At 41.0% G+C, this 20,765-nt stretch overlaps 1 protein-coding gene across 1 annotated transcript in view; it reads left to right on the top strand.

Moving 5' to 3' along the window:
• LOC127215585 (C-type lectin domain family 4 member A) overlaps positions 1-17,996 on the top strand; it is a 28,331-nt gene extending 10,335 nt beyond the window's left edge. The window contains exons 4-6 of the mRNA XM_051175988.1: positions 15,023-15,174; positions 16,198-16,310; positions 17,472-17,996. Coding sequence (XP_051031945.1) covers positions 15,023-15,174; positions 16,198-16,310; positions 17,472-17,613 — 407 coding nt within the window. The 3' untranslated portion in view covers positions 17,614-17,996. The remainder of the gene's footprint in view (positions 1-15,022; positions 15,175-16,197; positions 16,311-17,471) is intronic.
• Positions 17,997-20,765: the final 2,769 nt, after the last annotated feature.

Here is a 20,765-nt window from a genome sequence, read left to right as displayed (position 1 = left end):
CTCTAGAATAAGGCAGTTATCCCTCCATGGGGGATATGTTTGCAAAGTGCTTTTGTGCACCAGGGATACATCCTGGCTCCACTGTCTGAGGTCTCTTAGACTGCTCAGACCTTCTGGCTGAGACCCATATTCAGGGGGGGGCCCGAGTCAGTCCCCTGCTGGCTTCCCAGCTATCAGTCTAGTGGCCCTTAGCTCTATGTACTTCTCCACATGGTCTTGTCCTCTCCATCTGCTTCTGGGTTCTAGTTCGACTCAGTGTTTATGTATGGGTGTTTGCTCCTATTTTCAACAGGCATTAGTTGAGGGCTCCATAGAGAAGTTAGTTGTTGATCTCACTCTCCGGGAAGGGCATTTATGGTAGCCTTTCCACGGAAGCTGAGATTGTTAGTTGGGAGCAGTCTTGTAGTTCTCTCGACCTTTCTTTGTGTTCAACTTTATCTTCAAACCAATATTGGCTCCCTCTTTTATGTTCTCTCTCTCTGTCTCTGTCTCTGTCTCTCTCTCTCTCTCTCTCTCTCTCCTGTCTTCCATTCCTAACCAGGCTCAATCCTCCTGGTCGCACATGCCTTCCTCTCCTCCCCCTCATTTTCTCCTACTTCTCTCTCCATTCGCTGTCCTCCCCCACTTCACCTGAGCTCTGGGGGACTTGTCCCTTCCCAGTTCTGTGAGGGACTTTATATGAATCTCTTAAAATACACCTTGTATCCTATTCCTCTGGTGATGTGAATTATAGGCTGGTGATCATTTGATCTAGTTCTAAAATCCATATATGAGTGAGTACATACTGTGTTTCTCTTTTTGTGAGTGGGTTACCTCATTCAGGATGGTTTCTTCAAGTGCCATCTACTTGTCTGCGAATTTCAAGATACCATTATTTTTTTCTGCAGAGTAGTATTCCATTATGTAGATGTGCCACATCTTCATTAACCATTCTTCAATTGAGGGGCATCTAGGTTGCTTCCAGGTTCTTGCTATTACAAATAGTGCTGCTCTGAACATAGTTGAACAGATGTCTTTGTTGCATGGATGTGAATCCTTTGGGTATATGCCTAAGAGGGGGATTGCCGGGTCCTGTGGTAAACTAATTCCCATTTTCCTGAGGAACCGCCATACTGATCTCTAAAATGGCTGTATGAGTTTGCACTCCCACCAGCAGTGGAGGAGTGTTCCACTTTCTCCACATCCTCTCCAACATAAGTCATCACTGGTGTTTCTAATTTTAGCCATTCTGGCAGGGGTAAGATGGTATGTCAAAGTTGCTTTGATTTGCATTTCCCTGATAGCTAAGGATGTGGAGCATTTTCTTAAGTGTCTTTCAGCCTTTTTGATTTCCTCCATTGAGAATTCTTTCTTCAGTTCTGTACCCCATTTTTTAATAGGGTTATTTGGTGTTTTGTTGACTAGTTTCCCGAGTTCTTTGTGTATTTTGGAGATCAGCCCTTTGTCGGATATAGGATTAGTGAAAATCTTTTCCCAGTCAGTGGGCTGCCGTTTGGTCTTGTCAACTGTGTCCTTTGCCTTACAGAAGCTTCTAAGTTTGAAGAGGTCCCATTTGTTAATTGTTTCTTTCAGTGTCTGTGCCCCTGGAGTTATGTTCAAGAAGCGGTCTCCTATACCAATTTGTTCAAGGGTAACTCCTACTTTCTCTTCTAAGAGGTTCAATGTGGCTGGATTGATGTTGAGGTTTTTGATCCATTTGGACTTGAGTTTTGTGCATGGCGACAGACATGGGTTTATCTACAGTCTTCTACACACCCTCATCCAATTGTGCCAGCACCATTTGTTGAAGATGCTGTCTTTGCCCCATTGTATAATTTTAGCTGTTTTGTCGAAAATCAGGTGTTCATAGGTGTGTGGATTAATATCAGGATTTTCAATTTGATTGGTCTACCTGTCTATTTTTATGCCAATACCAGGCTGTTTTCAGAACTATAGCTCTGTAGTAGAGCTTAAAGTCAGGAATGGTGATGCCTCCTGACGTTCTTTTATTGTATAGGGTTGTTTTGGCTATCCTAGGTCTTTTGTTTTTCCATATAAAGTTGATTATTATCCTTTCAAGGTCGGTGAAAAATTGTGGTGGGATTTTAATGGGGATTGCATTGAATATGTAGATTGCTTTTGGTAAGATTGCCATTTTTACTATGTTTATCCTACCTAACCAAGAGCATGGGAGATCTTTCCATTTTCTGGTATCTTCTTTAATTTCTTTCTTTAGAGTCACAAAGTTCTTATTATATAGGTCTTTTACTTGTTTGGTAAGCGTTACACCAAGATACTTTATGTTGCTTGTGGCTATTGTAAAGGGTGATGTTTCTCTGATTTCTTTCTCTGTCTCTTTGTCGTCTGAAAAAAATAGGGCTACTGATTTTTTTGAGTTTATCTTGTATCCTGCTAGTTTGCTGAAGGTGTTTATCAGCTGTAGGAGTTCCCTGGTAGAGTTTATTGGGTCGCTTATGTAAGCTATCATATCATCTGCAAATAGAGACAGTTTGACTTCTTCCTTTCCAATTTGGATGCCCTTGATCTCCTTTTGTTGTCTTATAGCATTAGCTAGAACTTCTAGTACGATATTGAAGAGATATGGAGAGAGAGGACAGCCTTGTCTTGTTCCTGATTTTAGAGGAATTGGCTTAAGTTTCTCTCCATTCAGTTTGATGTTGGCAGTTGGTTTGCTGTATATTGCTCTTATTATGTTTAGGTATGTTCCTGTTATCCAATACCTGTATCTCCAATACCTTTATCATGAAAGGGTGTTGAATTTTGTCGAAGGCTTTTTCCGCATCTAGGGAGATAATCATACGGTTTTTCTTTTTCAGTTTGTTTATATGGTGGATCACGTTGATAGATTTTCGTATGTTAAACCATCCCTGCAATCCAGGGATGAAGCCTACTTGATCATGGTGGATGATTTCTCCTGATGTATTCTTGAATTCGGTTTGCCAGTATTTTATTGAGTATTTTTGCATCGATGTTCATCAGGGATATTGGTCTGTAGTTTTCTTTCTTAGTTGTGTTTTTGTGAGGTTTGGGTACCAAAGTTATTGTGGCCTCATAAAAAGAGTTTGGCAATAAACCTTCTGTTTCTATCTTGTGGAACAGTTTGAGGAGTAGTGGTATTAGTTCTTCCTTGAATGTCTGGTAGAATTCTGCACTGAATCCATCTGGCCCTGGACTTTTTTTCGTTGGAAGGCTTTTGATGACTGCTTCTATTTCGTTGCGGGTTATAGGTCTATTTAAGTTGTTTGTCTGTTCTTGATTTAATTTTGGTAAGTGATAGTTATCCAGAAACTTGTCCATTTCCTTTGAATTTTCAATTTTTGTGGAATACAGATTTTCAAAGTATGACCTGAAAATTGTCTGGATTTCCTCTGTGTCTGTTGTTATGTTCCCCATTTCGTTTCTGATTTTGTTAATTTGCATGTTCTGTCTCTGCTTTTTCGTTAATTTGGATAAAGGTTTGTCTATCTTGTTGATTTTCTCAACTCTTTGTTGCATTGATTTTTTGTATTGTTTTCCTGGTTTCTATTTTGTTGATTTCAGCCCTCAAGTTGATTATTTCCTGGCGTCTACTCCTGCGGGGTGAATTTGCTTCTCTCTGTTCTAAGGTTTTCAGTTGGGCTGTTAATTCTTTTATGTGACTATCCTCTGTTTTCTTCATATGGACACTTAGTGCAATGAACTTCCCTCGTAGCACTGCTTTCAAGGTGTCCCATAAGTTCGGGTATGTTGTATCCTCATTCTCGTTGAATATTAGAAAGTCTTTAATTTCTTTCTTTATTTCTTCTTTGACCCAGGTGTGGTGCAATTGCATATTGTTAAGTTTCAATGAGTTTGTAGGTTTTCTGCTATTTGTGTTGTTGTTGAATTCCAATTTTAAATCATGGTGGTCCGATAAGATACAGGGGACTATTCCTATACTCTTGTATCTGTTGAGGTTTGTTATGTCTCCTAGTATGTGGTCGATTTTAGAGAAGGTTCCATGTGGAGCAGAGAAGAAGGTATAGTCTTTTGTCTTTGGATGGAATGTTCTATAGATGTCTGTTAACCCCAGTTGAGACATAACTTCTGTTAATTCTTTTGTTTCTTTGTTGAGTTTCTGATTTGTGGTCCTGTCTAGTGTTGAGAGTGGTGTATTGAAGTCTCCCACTATAAGTGTGTGAGGTTTTATATGAGCTTTGAGTTTTACTAGTGTTTCTTTTACGAATGTGGGTGACTTTGTATTAGGGGCATAGATGTTCAGAATTGAGACTTTGTGTTGATGGATTTCTCCTGAGATGAATATGAAATGACCATCTTCATCTCTTTTGACTAATTTGGTTTGAAGTCTAACTTGTTAGATATTAGGATAGCTACGCCTGCTTGCTTCTTATTTCCATTTGATTGGAAAATCTTTTCCCAACCCTTTACCCTGAGGTAATGTCTATCTTTGGAGCTAAGGTGTGTTTCTTGTATGCAGCAGAAGGATGGATTCTGTCTTCGTATCCATTCTGTTAGCCTGTGTCTTTTTATAGGTGAGTTAAGACCATTAATGTTGAGGGTGAGTAAGGTCCATTGATTGTTGATGCTTGTTTGATTTAGGTTTGTTGTTGGCAGTGGTATTGTGAATATATTTGTTCTGCTTCACCCTAGGTTTCTGGTGTAGTTGGATTATCTGTTGCCTACATCTTTGTGGGCGTAGTTACCTTCCTTGGGTTGGAGTTTTCCTTCCAATACTTTCTGTAGGGCTGGATTTGTAGATACATATTGGGAAAATCTGGTTTTGTCATTAAATATCTTGTTCTCTCCATCTATATTAATTGAGAGTTTTGCTGGATATAGTAGCCCAGGCTGGCATCCGTGTTCTCTTAATACTTTTAGAACATCTATCCAGGACCTTCTGGCCTTGAGGGTTTCCATGGAGAAGTCAGGTGTAATTTTGATAGGTCTGCCTTTATATGTTACCTGTCCTTTTTCCTTCGCTGCTCTTAATATTCTTTCTTTATTCTGTATGCTAGCTGTCTTGATTATTATATGTGGAGGGGTCTTTTTTCTTTGATCCAGCCTATTTGGGGTTCGGTATGCTTCTTGTACTTTCATGGGCATGTCCTTCTTCAGATTTGGAAAGTTTTCCTCGATGATTTTGTTGAATATGTTTTCAGCACCTTTGAGCTGGACTTCCTCACGTTCGTCTATGCCTATTATTCTTAGGTTTGGCCTTTTCATGGTGTCCCACATTTCCTGGATGTTTTGTGTTAATGATTTGTTGGATTTATGATTTTCTTTGGTCGATGAATCTATTTCTTCTAGTTTATCTTCTGCGCCTGAGATTCTCTCTTCCATCTCTTGAATTCTATTGGTTATGCTTGTGTCCATGGTTTCCGATTTTTTTGCCCAGCTTTTCAATTTCCAGCCTTCCTTCCGTTTGTGTTGCCTTTATTCTCTCAATTTCAGTTTTCAAGTCTTGAACCGCTTCCTTCACCTGGTTGATTGTTTTTTCTTGGCTTTCTGTACTTTCCTTAAGGAATTTGTTCATTTCTTCCACTTTTTGTTTGTTTTTTCCTCCATTTCTTTAAGGGATTTACTCACATCTTCTTTGAGGGCCTCTATCATTTTTATGATGGTGATTTTTAAGTCGTACCCTTCTGCTTCCTCTGCTTTGTTGTTGTGTTCCATTCTAGTTGGTGTAGATTCCCTAGATTCTGGTGGTGTCATGTTTGTCTTTCTGTTGTTAGGTGTTCTCTTGTATTGCCTTCTTCCCATAGTTTCTTCCAGTAGGTGTTGGTGGTGTCTCTTCCCTCTCTCTATGGTACTTCCCCGATGGGCTTATGTGGATCTGAGATTCAATATCTGTAGCTCTGTGTGGTCCAAGCTCTCTAGGAGGTTTCTCTGCAGACAGGGATTCAGGGATGGGGTCAAGGATGAGGATCCAGAAGAAGATGCCAGCAGGTACTCACAGTGGTCCTCTGGCCAATAGCTCTGGCCAATAGCTCTGGCCAATAGCCGGCAGAAGATCTTGCCTGCAGGAACTCCGAGTGGACCCGCAGAGATAGGCAGATCTCTGGGAGGGGCCCGGGACTCCAGCAGAGGACTGGAGGCGGGGTCAGAGACCAAGCCGGTGGAAATTGCAGGTGGTCCTGAGTGGATAGTCAGGTCTCCTTTGTATGGAGTTGCTCCAAGAAGTCTCTCCGAAGTAGGGTGGACTGTTGGCTCCACCCTCTGTCCCAGTGCTCAACCAGAGCAGCAGGACCGTAGGTGGGGTAGGGCACAGGGTGGGGGGGGGTAGGCTGGAGGTGGGGAAGGGTGGGGGTGTATCAGAGCTCCAAGGGTGCTCTCGATGGGGACCAGAGGCAGGAGCATCAGGATCAGGGGCCAATCCAGGGAGTTCAGGCGGGGGAGGGGGGAAAAGAGGTTGTAGGGGACAGGCAGCCCCAATTGGGCCCAGACTCACCCCTGGCCAATAGCTGGTGGAAGAGGATGAGGGCTGGGCTGGAACTTGAGAAGGTTTTGCAGGGTAGTGGGATCTCACTGGAAACTGGCGCTCTCCCGCTGAGACCTCGTTCTTTGGCAGGGGCCCGGATTTGGGGGTCAAGGATCTTGCCCGCAGGAACTCCGAGTGGCTCTATATCTCATTTTAAAATTGGATTGTTTGTTTTGTTGATATCTAGTTTCTTGAGTTCTTCATATATTTTGAGATTAGCCCTGGGTCAGACCTGTAGCTGGTAAAAACCCTGTCCTATTCTGTAGGCTGCCATTTTGTTCTATTGATGGTGTCTTTTGCCTTACAGAAACTTTTCAGTTCCACAAGGTCCTGTTTATTGATTGATTGCTGATCTCAGTGCCTGTACTGTTGGCATTCTGTTCAAGAAGTTGTTTCCTGTACCAGTGCATTCAAGGCCATTTCCTACTTTCTCTTCTACCAGGTTTAGTGTCTGGTTTAAAGTTGAGGTGTTTGATTTATGATGGAGTCCACAGGATTCTGCAGTAGATTACAGCTGATATTTAGAAGTCCAGCCCACCAGAGATACACTATCTGGTGGAGGAAAAACTCATACGCAAGGCCTACAAGGAATACTGCCTTTTGAATAGCTGGCTCGTCTACCTCTAATTTCCAACACCCCCCCCCCCAAACCCCAGCCTTTAACAGCTACGAGACTTGTCCCACAGCAGTGTATTCCTCATTTCTCTGGCACAATTATTCCAATTATTCCTGTGTACTGATAGAAGGATGACTTCTCCCTACACTGTGCAATTCTGGTGATTAAAATAAGTCACACAGTCAAGCTTTTGTTCCACATTACAACAAAAACTCAGAAGCCTATTCTTTATAATTATCTTACTGATGGGACAATTTGGCCAGATGACGTGTCCTTGCAGATGGACCACAAACGGGACTTCCACAGATAATGCTCAAGGATGGAATTACAGTATACCTGGATTTGTTGAATCAAAACCTTTTGGAGATTAAGGAGAACAAAATTACCCTGGTTTCACCCTGCCTGCTGATAGCCGAGCCACAGCGCTTCCTTGCTTTGACCCCAGAAGGCTATTAACACGCACATTGTATTTATTTTCACCTCCGTCTATTGATGCAAGATTTCAGCTTAGGAAACTGTTTATGTTTTAGCCCTGCGATTTGTGTGATTAACAGGAAAGATTTGTTAACTGACTGAGCATCTCCAGAGAGGGGGCAGCTTTCTCACCCAGTTACTGTGGGAAGTGAGCCATGCAGATGACCAGAATGGCAGGGAGATGTACGGCTCTGCCTTGTACAAAGTAGCCAACAGGCCGCCTCTTTGTTATAACTACACATAGAGTAGAAGATGAATTTTTAGTTCTGAAAAACTTTCTGTAGTAGACTAGGCTGTTCTTGAACTCACAGACAACCACCTGCCTCAGCCTCCCAAGTGCTGGGATTAAAGCATGCACCACCACCCAAGGCCAGAGCCTTTATCCAGAAGCTGATGGAAACAGAAGCAGACACCCACAGTGAAACACTGAGCTGAACTCCTGGAATCCAGTTGCAGAGAGGGGGGGGGGTGATAAAAGGGGTCAAGACCAGACTACAAAAAACCAGAGGCAGCTGACCTGAACGAGGGGGAGGTCATGAACCCCAAGACTGATAGCTGGGAAACCAGCATTGGACCAACCCAGACCCCTTGTACATGGGTCTACGTTAGAAGGCCTGGACAGTCTATTGGACCTCTGACAGTGGAACTAGGATGTATCCCTGATACACGAAAGGACTTTGGGAGCACATTCCCCATGGAGGGATACTCCCTTAGCCTAGAGTCAGGAGGGAGGGCCTAGACCCTACTCCAAATGACTTGACAGATTTTGATGACCCCTCCTGGAAGGTTTCACCCTCCCAGTGGAGTGGGTGGGGAATGGGATGGGAATGGGGGGGTCAGGGAGCATGGGAGGATGGGAGGGAGAGGGAACTGGGATCAATAGTAAAATAAGGAAGAAAGAAAAAAAAAAGACTGTGTCAGCTAGCATTTGGTGAATATGCTGATGTGAATCAACGCTATTTGCCTCCCCTTCAGTATATGCAGGTTGCCATGGTTATTCACTGACACCACTTCCCAAAGGCAGCTGCACACTCAGAGCTGGGATAAAGAGGAGGTTTGCCTTTTTTGAGTTTTATTTATCACAAAATTTTAGCTTATACATTTAGTCACACTTAAGAAATGTAAAATAGTGTCCAAATTCTTTGCTTTCTCCTTATATTTCTCTTTCACTTAGTTTCTCTTCTTTGAGAAACTTCACTTTACAATAAGCCAAAGCTTTTTACAGCCACAGAGGCAACCCTGGGCCTTAAAAAAAGCTGTCGAGTTATTGCTCCGTGTGTCTCTTATTGAATCTACGAAGACTGGCTTGTGACACTGAGAAATAGCCTTGTAAGCTTTCTAATGTCAGAGAATTGCTGTTGTGTGTGTAAATAAACTGTAGATCTTTGAAACTCAAGGAGAACAGTAAAGTGTCTGGCCTTGGGCTTCTTTTAGTCAGAAGACTTTTAATGACTGCTCCTATTTCCGTTATAGGTCTATCTGATCTTGATTTAATTTTGGTAAGTGGTATCTATTGAGAAAATTATCCATTTCTTTTTTGATTTTTCAATTTTGTGAAGTACAGATTTTTAAAGGGATTTATTCATTTTCTGTCTAAGGACCGCTATCATCTTAATAAAGTTGGATTTAAGGTCTTTTTGCTGTACTTTAACTGTGTTGAAATATTCAGGACTTGCTGTAGTAGGATAGCTGGGCTCTGGTCATGACATATCACCCTGGCTGTTGTTGATTGTGCTCTTACCCTGACATCCGGGCTTGGGTTTGGGATGGCTATAGGTCTAAGCTTGTGTATTTCTAAGTTTGTGTATGTTTGGAGGGTGTTTTGTTCCTGGGGTCACTTTCCTCTCTGGCCTTTTTGGTCTGTGTGTCTTATGGTTGTCAGAGTTGGGGGCTGGAACATGGTAAGGAGGGGAGGGGGCATTTGTGCACCCCTCGTGTCTGGGGTGCATAAGGACAGTGGAGGATGTCCTTGAGCGGGCATCTATCTGGAGTGGCCCTCATGGCCTCTGGTGGCCCTCATGGCCTCTGGTCCAGCAGTTGAGTCTCTGCCTGACTTTTCCTGTTCATTCTTCTGGCTGGTGTGGGATGTCTACTTGAGCTGTGTGACATTTCTGATAGATTCCCAGGTGGCACATACTGAAAAGTGGAGCCCTCATGTACTTTCACATCAGACCGAGGAATTTGATATTGTATGAGTCCATTTGTCCACACAAGTCTTATTTGTGGAAGGGGTTCTGTAGCAAGTATGGTTTTCCCGCCTGCCGCCGCCCGGTCTTGTCCTGCCGCCGCGCCAACCCCAAATAATACACAATACACAATACTGTTGGCCCGGTTACATGTTTCTTATCGGCTAGCTCTGCCTTTAATTATGAACCCATTTCTGCTGATCTATGTATTTTCACATGGCCTTCCTTTACCGGGGAGGCGGCTGGCGTCCAGCTCTCTCCAGACCCTCCATTTTGACTCCTCTTTCCTACTTCCTATTTCTTCCTTGTTTCCTAGTCCCTCCTATCTTCCTTTCCTATTGGCCAACAGTGCTTTATTATTAACAAGTATGAGAAACATATACAGAATGACATCTCCCATCATCTCCTCTTTTCTGTCTAAATAAAAAGAAGGGTTTTAACCTTAACATAGCAAAATATATTATACAACAGTTATCAAGAATCACACTTATCAATATTTAGTCCATTAACATTTAATAAGATTTGAAGAAAATATTTCATCATCTATTTTATCTTTGTGTGTCTAAAGTCTAAGTAACTTATCTTTAACCCTAACTAATGAAAACTATAACCATTATTATCTGTCTTCAACTCCTTCAAAGACCACAGAAGGATAATATATAAACTCTAGAAATGACAGAGACATCTCACTGCCTGGCCATCTGAAGTTCTTTTGTAATCTTCCATCTTCAGCCCATAGGCCATAGTGTGTCTGGCAGACTCTTTAGCAAAGTAGGAGACTTTGAACTGTCTTCTTGTATTTGCAGTTTGTCCGTCACTTTTTTCTGTGTTCTGCAGACTGTCTGGCAGACTCTTCCACAAAGCAGGAACTCTGTAGCAATGTCTATCTTGAATCAGCAGTCACTTTCTGTGGATCCTGCATGTCCAGTTTATACATCAAAAAGTCAAACAGTCCAGACAAGAGCAGTATCTTGTTCAAATGGCTAGTCTTGCCATATTGGAAGCAAACTCCATAACGAGTTTCTTCAATGTCCATCTTCCTTTCTGGTGCAGGTGGTATTGCCAAGAGCAATTATGTCTCACTGTCACGAAAACCCTAAACCATTTTAAATGCCATATTCTGTAGGTCTTTGAAAGGTTTGAAGAATGCCTATCTCAAATACATCTCTGTGTATCTTGAAAATCTAACTCACCTAGCTATAAGTTTTGACTATTATAGGTAACTATGTAAAATCTGTACTAAATTATACATTACATTTTTAAATGAGCTATATAAACACAATACATAAACAAGAAGAGAAATATACATATCACAACACTGATCTTAAATTGTATCAATAAATGAAAATCCATTCCAAAATGAAGTATTCATATCTATACCATAATCCCCTTTTTACCTTTAAAAAGATAATGGTTGTGATCATTAACCATTTATAACCAAGTCCATTTAAATGAAAACAAACAATTATAAACAATATTTGGGAATTTGGGCGTCGTTCTTTCCAAACTACTTCCTGCTGACAGGGGGCGCTGTCATGGGGGATCCTGAGAAGACTCAGAATCTTGGCTGTAGTCTGCAAGGCTGCTTTGTTCAGCTGTTTTGAATGTAGGATCACCTGGTACTCTGTTTTAGGCGGTCTGGCTTGATCAAACCACATTAGTCTGGAAGGAATCCACAGCTTTTTATTTTCTGTGGAAACAAAAATAGAAATCCTTTTCCCCAGTAACTTGTCCTTGAACTTAAATTTTGAAGTCAAAGCATTTTTAAAATATATAAATTGAATTAATTCAGCAGCCTTTGTTTTAACAGCTGTTTCCTCAGCAGTCAAACAATAAAAAAACAACACAATAGCATATAGTAACCAGATTCTCTCTGAGCTTTTCATCTTTACGTGGCTTTATATTACTCTGTTTATTTTACTTTTATTTTTTTTTTACATAGGGTTTCACTGTGTAACTCTTATCTGTCCTGGAATTTACTCTGCATACCAGGTTTACTTTGCAAATCACAGAGTTCTGCTTGCCTCTGTCTCTTGAGTGCTGGGATTAAAGGCGTGTGCCACCACACCCAGCTCCTCTCTGTCTTTTTAAAACCATTTTCCCCCCAAGCCTACGTATTTTTTTAAAACACACTGTAAACTTTTAGCACCTTTTCTTAATGTGAATTATGTCTTTACTGTAAATCTTTATCTTTTTCTGGCCATGAGTCTTTATCTGTTAAACAACAACATTGCTAAAATGAAAGTCTTTGTTTCTGCCGCGGTTATCAAAGATGGTGGCGGGTGCTTTTACCGCCAGCAATGAAAGCTGTGGTCACTGCTCTGGTCAACGCTGCCGGCTTGGAGATGTGGTCACTGCCATTGCCATCTCTCATACACACCAATGAATAGTTAGCAGAGTTTCTTAAAAGCCTTGTGGTTTTTTGTCGCTTATGCTGAGTCAGGAATCCTCCCTTTAAGGAGCCGCGCAAATATCTGCTTGTCTCTCGCAAAACAGAGTCCAACCGAGAAAAATGCTGCTACCAAGAAACCTTGCTTGTCTCTGTTCTTTTGTTTCTAAATCCTTTTTTTAAGCTTTTGTTAAATTTTAAGTGGAAGTTCTTACTAGCCACGTGGGCGCCATTTGTAGCGAGTGGGTTCTATTGTTCATAGACTTTTCTAGCCTCTGTTTCTTTCTGAACCATCTTTGTACACTTGCTGTTTCTCACCTCAGTACACACACGCACATGCACATGCACATGCAGTGTATACATACATATATGTGTACACACACACATATGGACTGGAGAGATGGCTCAGAAGTTAAGAGCACTAGCTTCAGGGTCCTTAGTTCAATTCCCAGAAAACTCATGGTAGCTTACAACCATTTGTAATGAGATCTGATACCCTTTTCCACCATGCAGATACACATGCAGGCAGAACGCTGCATACACACTAAATAAATAAGTCTTAAAAATATATATTTTGAAGAAAACGATGATGCCCTGTATCATGAATACAAATTACTTAAAGCTTTAACAGACTCCTTGAGAACATTTTCAAATTCTTAGATTTCATAAGATATAAAGATATCATTCTAACCCCACATATTCATACACTGTCCACTGTCCATATGAACATTTTTATACATAGACGTGGTTGCTACAGCTACCAACTGACATCATTGCTGATTGAAGTTCATGGTTACTAGACTCTCATCAGTGATATAACCACCATATTTAGCTGTCACATCTCTTTAGTCTTCTCTTGGTCGGGATGAATTTTCAGAAGGTCCTTGTTTTTAAATGATTCTGAATATCAGTTTTGAGGATGGCTGATCTGGTATACTATAGGATATTCCTGTATTGAAATTTGAGAAATTATTTTTGGAGAGGCAGATGGCAGGTGTGAAATGCTAGTTTAATCACACCATGCACAGGGTCTAAACTATACAAATGACTATAGACCGCCATTATCACCTGATGGTCTACTTAAGGTAGGCCACATACAAGTGTGTCTTTTTCATCATCTGAGTCTCTTCTTTTTTGGAAAAATGTTCTTCTTTTATACAGTACATCCCAACGGCAGCCTCCCATCCCTCCTGCAGGTCCCACCCCAGTCACCTCCCTCTCCCCCAGATTCACTGCCCCTCCATTTCCCTTCAGGAAAGATCAGCCCTCCTTGCTCATGGGACCTTTTCCCTACTACTGGGTTGCCTCTTCCAGACATGATATGTGGGATTGTGCCTAGCATAATTGCATCTTGCTATGCAGTGTTTGGTTGATAGAAGTGTACCTATCTAGGGCTAATGATTTGGTACTGGATAACCAATTAGGAGGTTCATCCATGTTGAAGATTAATTGTCCCTCTCTCAGCAGTCATTAATTGCCTGTAGTTCTTATAACACTAAAAGTAGGCTATGGATTTGAGAGGGAGAAGGGAACATACAGGGTTTGGAGGGAAGAGAAGGAGGGGGAAATGATATAATTATATTTTAATTAAATGTAAAGAAACTGATCTTTTTTTAAAAATCTATTTCCACAGTATAATTTTTGGAAGGATGTTGTGACCAATAGGCCACACTATGGTGGAATATTGAGTTAGGTTTCTCAAGAGACAGAATAATGTATCTTTCTATGTCTATCCAGGTTCCTCATGATGTTGCGCACTACTCTTTGTTCTCCGAGCCTTGTTATGTTTACCACTGCAAACGTAATTTCTTAGTTATTTGCTTAACACTGCATGCTTTGGCTGTTCATTCTTCTATCCCCTCCCACTCTTTGATTGCTCTCTTAGCTCTTTGACATTCTTGGTGTCCACACAAGCACATAGGGATACATATAAGCGTGTGAATATATCTCTGTGTACCTGCCATGATCTGTTTCTCAATTAATTTTTTTCATTTTTCATATATTTTAAACCTCTCTTATTTGGTATAGGCAGTTAAGGATCATGATAGGAGACTGTTTTTAAATTCAATTTCTATGGTTTTGTTTCTCCTGATTTTGCAATCCATCATACTATAACCTCTACATTTAAAAAAAGATTATTTTATCATTTTTTATTATAAAATGGAAAAACATATTATTACAGATATGAGAAGTTATATTTACAAAACATTTGATCCTTTGGTCCAGCAATTTATTATTTAAAATTCTTCCCTAGGACACAATTAACTAGTGTAGACAAAAGTTGATTTGCTATAATTCTTAGAGGGTTGTAACGAAAAGCAACCCCCTAAGTAACTGGCGAAAATTGGGATCTGTTAAAAAAAAATATGGTCATATATCATTGTAATGGAACATTATGCAATGGTTAAAATGTTTTCAAAAATAAAAAAGTTATATTTGCACACATTGGGTGTTTATATATTTTACTTTCCTGAGGCATTCTATTTTACATTTATTTCTAGAATCTTTGTAATATTTGTGTGAAGTACTTTTATCATCACTAAAAAATCTCTCTCAGGATTTTGCTGCCATTATTGACATGTGTTATTTAAATACAACATATAATATTACAAAACCTTCTTGTTCTTGGTATAAGTTCTATTCTTTGGAGACAAGGGCATTTGTCGTATGTCCTTGGTGTCTGAGTAGCCTTTACACTGCATTCCTGACAGCACCCCGTAGGACAAAGGGAACTGATGTTAGTGTTCACAGAGGTAGACTGGGGCTTCTTGGCACCTGACGGGGAGAGGCTCCTTGTTATATCTGGAGAAGTGGGAGTCCCAGCTCCCATGTGGTCTCTGCACACAACAACTTTTAAATGACTTAATGACATTGACTCACATCTCCTTCCTCCCGGATAGACAAGTTCTGGAGCTGTTGCCCAAAGGACTGGAAGCCGTTTAGTTCCCACTGCTACTTCATTCCCACTGCCTTGGCAAACTGGAGCGAGAGTGAGGAGAAGTGCTCCAGCATGGGCGCTCATCTGATGGTGGTCCACAGCAAGGAAGAGCAGGTGCATTGTGGGAGGGAGTGGCGCCTGGGGCCTGCCTGGTGTCTGCCTCCTCATTTTACTGAGAGGGAGTTTTGCGAACATGGGAGTTGGTGATGTGGCAGAAGGCTTTCCATCCAATAGCCGGAAAGGTAGCTTCAGCCTTGGCATTCTACACCTTGCTCCTGCTTCAGTGGAGCTAAACAGCCCACAAGGAACCATGGCAACAGACATGCCAGGCCTGAGGGTGGAGGGAAGGATGAAATGTTTCTGCCTGAAAGACCAGTGTGCCATCCCAGCCCTCTAATGCTTCCTGTAGTAGCAACTGCCTAACAGAGGAGGGCGCAGAGCTGACTAGGGAAATGGGATGGAATCAGCAGTCGAATCCCCCCATGATAGTGCCCCTTACCAGCAGGAAGTAGTTTGGAAAGAACAACGCCCAAATTCCCAAATATTGTGTATATTGTTTTCATTTAATTGGACTTTGTTATATAAAATAGAATAAATTAATAAAAAATAATAAAAAAAGAAAGGAAATATCCAAAGTTATGAGTGGAGAATGATTCATCTGCAAAATTCTGTCATGCACAACTTTCAAGAACGGTCTTGGGGAAGGAAAGAGGGGAGTGAGTCTGAGATGAGAATTACTATGATCATGGCAGAGACTGTTTCCAGTGACATGGAAATCAGGCCTATGGGTGATGACTTTGTGTCCTGGTCAGATGGGGACGATGGCCCTCCTGGGGGTGGGGGTGGCCCTTCTGGTCCTTGATCCTTTCTTTGTCTTCTCATCTCTGTGTGACCAGAAAAAGTATCACAGAGTACCTCTAAAATGTACAATTATTGTGTATGAATCTAAAATTTGAAAACTGTTTAAGGGTTGGAGAGATGAACTATGTTTGATTATTATATATTTGCATATGTGCATCACACCGAACCTATAATTTTATGTTGTTATAATAATTTTTAAAAGAGCATATAAAACTTCTATAACAGAAACAGCAGCCCTCCATCCAGGCTGAATGCTTCATCTTTCCTTCCTCTTAGGATTTCATCACCAAGATCCTGAATGTTCATGATGCTTATTTTATCGGTCTTTCGGATCCAGGTCATCGGCAGTGGCGATGGGTTGATCAGACACCATACAATGAAAGTGCCACGTGAGTCTAGAGTTACCTAGAGAGGCCTGTGTGCTGTGGCATGAGAAGACTTTAGGGTGTTCCAGCTGTTGGTTGTGAAACTAAAGCAGCTCAGTCCTGGTGTGGCTGCTGGGGATGGAGTTACTTAGCCCCATGTACTCAACACAGGAGTCCTGTGAGACACGGGTTGCTGATGCTCCAGGTAGAGATGAGTGTGAAGAGTGTAGAATGATAAGTACCCAGGGTACACAATCTAGGTGCTTATACCTAGGTGTGTTTTGTTACACTTTCAGGCACTCATCTCTATTTTAGAAACTATGACCCATTTTTACTTTTATTTGTGTGTATGTGCACATGTACCTCTCTGTGTGTCATGTGTATGCCATGGAGCCCATGAGAGGTTGTTGGGTCACCTGGAGCTCGAGTCACAGGTGGTATGGCCACGCCAATATGAGTGCTGGGAACAGAACTCTCACATTTTGTGGAAAAGCAGCAAGCACTCCTAATTTCTGAGCCATCTCTCCAGCTTTAATTTATATCTTCATGGCAAAAATTAATGTCAAGATCATAACTGATTATTTCTCTTAAATCAAAAGCTTCAATCTGATACAGTTATGTTTTATATTTATGTAATTATTTTAAAACTCTAATATCTTAGTATTTTTTCATATTCTATCCTGCTTTCTGTTGTGAGAAATAGGTAGTGATGGCATTGTCATTGTGAGTTTTCAGAGAAGAATGTAGGAATCCAGGGTATTAAATTACTTGTCCTAGATGTTAGAAAAAATTAGATTATCTCAATATTTTAACTAGCTCCCCATTCTCTAAAATAAGACTTGTAAAAATGAAAAAATTTTAGTAAAACAGGAGAATAAGGAGACCTTTTCAGCTTGTAAATTAGCACCTATGGAATGACAGCCCCAGGTACCGAGACCTAGGGATGAAGTAGCCTCTGGGATGTGTCCTGGGAGGACAGTTAAGTGACAAGCTAAGAGAACTTTGAATGTGGTGGGCTGTGTTTTCCAGGGAAATGTCAGATATGGGTGGTGGAGAACGGCTGCTTTGCACACACTTGAATCTGATTTCCACAAATTCCAGCCTCATCCTCAGACTTGCTTACTGTGCCTTCTCTTTCCCAGCATTGCTGTAGGAAACACCCTGATGACCTTTCCTCCCTTTCAGGTTCTGGCACCCAGGTGAGCCCAACAACGACAAGGAACAATGTGTTATAGTAAATCATCCACGTTCTAGTTGGGGCTGGAATGACAGCCCTTGCAGTGTGAAACAGAAGTCAGTTTGTCAGATGAAGAAAATATACGTATGAGAAAGCATTCACCATGGACACGTGATTGCATTTTTATCCACTATTACACAGATCCCTAGAGCATTTTTCATGTCAAAGAGAGGGTTACAGAATTTAAATAGGCAGCAAATGGTTATACATGTGAGGACAGCATGTCTGCTTGCGTATTCATCCACTTAGTCCTACACACGATGACCTTTCTCTAGGATTTCCCGTGTGCCAGGTCACTGCACATTGGTCGTTTTGTGCACATATGGGGCTTTCATTTCCCCTTCAAGCTTTCATTAACTCCCACAATTGTATGCTATGTTCTTCCCATTTATCGGTTTTTTTTCTTCCTCTGTCTTACTCTGCCTTTGGCTTTGTTGACATGCACTTGAGAAATAAAATTATGTACATTTAAATTATAGTGTCTGGCTTTTAATATTAATATATATATTTACTCTGAAACTACTATGCAAAGCAGGGTGACACCATCCATTACTTAATATAGTTACCAGTGTGTGTTCGTGTGTGTGTGTGTGTGTGTGTGTGTGTGTGCATGTATGTGTGTTAAGAACACTTAAGGGCTTTCTAAGAAAGTTCAGATATTCAGGATAGTGTTAACTATTGTTACTCTATTGTATCTTGGACCCTCAGTATTTACTTTTATTTTATCTGTCTGTCTGTGCCCTTTCTTCAACATGTCAGGGATTCCAACATCAAACCCCTGCCACCATGGATTTTCTCTCTAATTCCTGCAGTTTATGTTTTCAGACATTGTTTATAAGTGAGATCGGATACTGATCCTTCTTGTACTTGTTCACCATAGATGAACACCCCCTACATTCATCCATTGCTGCACATCCGACGATGCGCATTTCATGATGGACCAATGTTTCAGTGTGTTAATACACACACAGGTAGGTGTTAAACATTTATGACCCACTCATCCACTGACCCCTGTGGTCCATAGGACTACACAGTGAGAACTCAGCTGACAAATCACAAGGATAACCCACAGGGATCACACATTCTGATGGAGGAGACCAAATGCAGGGCAGTGGGAGTCTGCTTTTTCAATAGTCACTGTCCTTGCTGCAAATTCCCTGTAGAGCCACAGTGCTCCCTTTGTATGGTGACATTCATCTCATTAACCCCAAAACTGTATTAATCAATTACTGGGCACATATATCTGTGGGTGGTCTAGAACATGACTTTCCATTTAACTATATAGTTTTGATATCTAGAATATATACTGGGACATGCTTCATAACCAGAACTATTTGTCCCACAAGGTCTGTGGACTCTGAACAGCCTGCCTTGTTCTCTTACTTAGATTAACTGCACACAATAGATCACTTTCACCTCAGAGCAAGTTCAAACTAGACTAAAAGGCCTTTATAAATAGATCATAAGTTTAAACCCTTACAGCTATGTCAGAGCTGCAGATGTCCAACCAAGGTTACTAAGAAAAGCATGCCAATTCTTCACTTGCCTGTCTACTAACAATGGATCTGTGTCTCAAAGTTGTCACTGGGCACTGTGCCACCCACAGCCCCCGCTCAGGTCGCAGTTTTGCTCCTATGGCCTTGGGCCCTTACATTGCTATGGCAATGCCTTTACCCTTATTGCTTTCCCTAGAAATGTGCTTCTAACCAGTGAGAGCTATCTGTTCATGTAACTCCTTCTTTTGCTTCAAGCCTCCATGGGAAGGGGGATGTTTGAGAGACTAGAATAGAAGAAACTGGAAGAAATTGGGAGAAATTAAAGTAAGACAGGATTATTAGAGTAGAAGCAAAAGAGTAAAGAAACTGGTGTGAAAAAGTACATAGTGGAGAATTCATTTCGCCCTCAGATCTTTTTCAGTTAGTTCTCTTACTGGCTGTAGAATCTTGGCTGGACCCTGAAGAGGTCTAAGGGGCTGGTACCCGAAAGACCTCAGTAACTAACATACAGGTTGTTTCCAAGTTTTCACTTTAGTGAGTGATACTGCAAAGAACATGAATGTGGACGTCTTTAGGTGACGATATTTTTATGTTTCAGTCTATATATCCCAAAGTGAGAATGCTACACCACAGCCAGTGTTTGGAGGAACTTCTTTACTGATTTACTTAATGGTTGTACCACCAGCTCAGTTTCCTGGTAACAGTGCATCAGAATTTTACCGTTAAATATTTTGTGTTTTAACGTTCTTAGACATGGATTTCTTTCTACTTCTGTGCAACTGCAAAAGACCTGTCTATGATTTATCCTGGTACTGTACAAACTTGTTCTTTATGTCCAACATGTATGTATGTGAGCTGTATGTGTACTATGTAGAATTTTTTAGGGTTTACTCTATAGATGATCACATTATCATTACAGAGAGATAATTACACTTCCATTCTGTGTGTGGGAGCATGGACAGTATGGACAGAAAATGTCCCCTGTTGCTTTCTCCCACTGGATGGTCACTGCCTGAAGTCTGCTCCCCTGTAGACACTGCTCCTACTGAGAGTAGCTAAACCTGGCTCCATGTTCAGTTGTATCTAATAAACACTCTGAGCTTCTGGGGTGTTGCAGCTTCTTCAGACAGCCTAACCCACCTGGTTCCAGCTTTTCTGTATCCATGCCTTTGTCCTGCCATCATTTTCCAACCTTTCTTTATTCCATCATCTCCTCTGGTCATGGCTTCAGAACCCAAGCCATGCACGATGTAGTACATTCCGAATTGGAGGCCATCTGAATTCCTTTCCTTGTCTACTTTTTCCAGTTAGGTCGTCCAGTACCACAGTGAATAGGAGTGGTGGGAGAGGCCACCATTGTTCCTGATGCTAAAGGAGTTATTTCAACTTTTCAGTGTTGAAAGAGGTGATAGCTGTGTATTTTGTCATTAATATATAGTCACATTTTATGATTTGTGTTTTAATTATTTGTGTTATCGTTAAATATCTTACATTCTATTTCCTTATCTAATTGTTCTATCTAATGAGTTGCAAAAAGCACCAGCCATAGGCAACCACACCAAGCAACTTCTGTTTTGTGTGTTGCTTAATTGATGTTTAAGGACAATCTTGGATTATAAATTAATCTTAGATAAATAAAATATGAGAAAATAAGGCTCAACTTGTTAATGTAGCTACAGTGCTGATTTAAAAGAAATAAAAATCATGAACTTACATAACTACTATAAAATATGAGAAATATTAAAT

This window comes from Phodopus roborovskii, unplaced genomic scaffold (assembly GCF_943737965.1).
Source record: "Phodopus roborovskii unplaced genomic scaffold, PHOROB, whole genome shotgun sequence".
In the NCBI taxonomy this organism is placed as follows: Eukaryota; Metazoa; Chordata; class Mammalia; order Rodentia; family Cricetidae; genus Phodopus; species Phodopus roborovskii.
The sequence above is the reverse complement of the archived record's forward strand: the minus strand, read 5'-3'. Positions and strand labels throughout refer to the sequence as shown.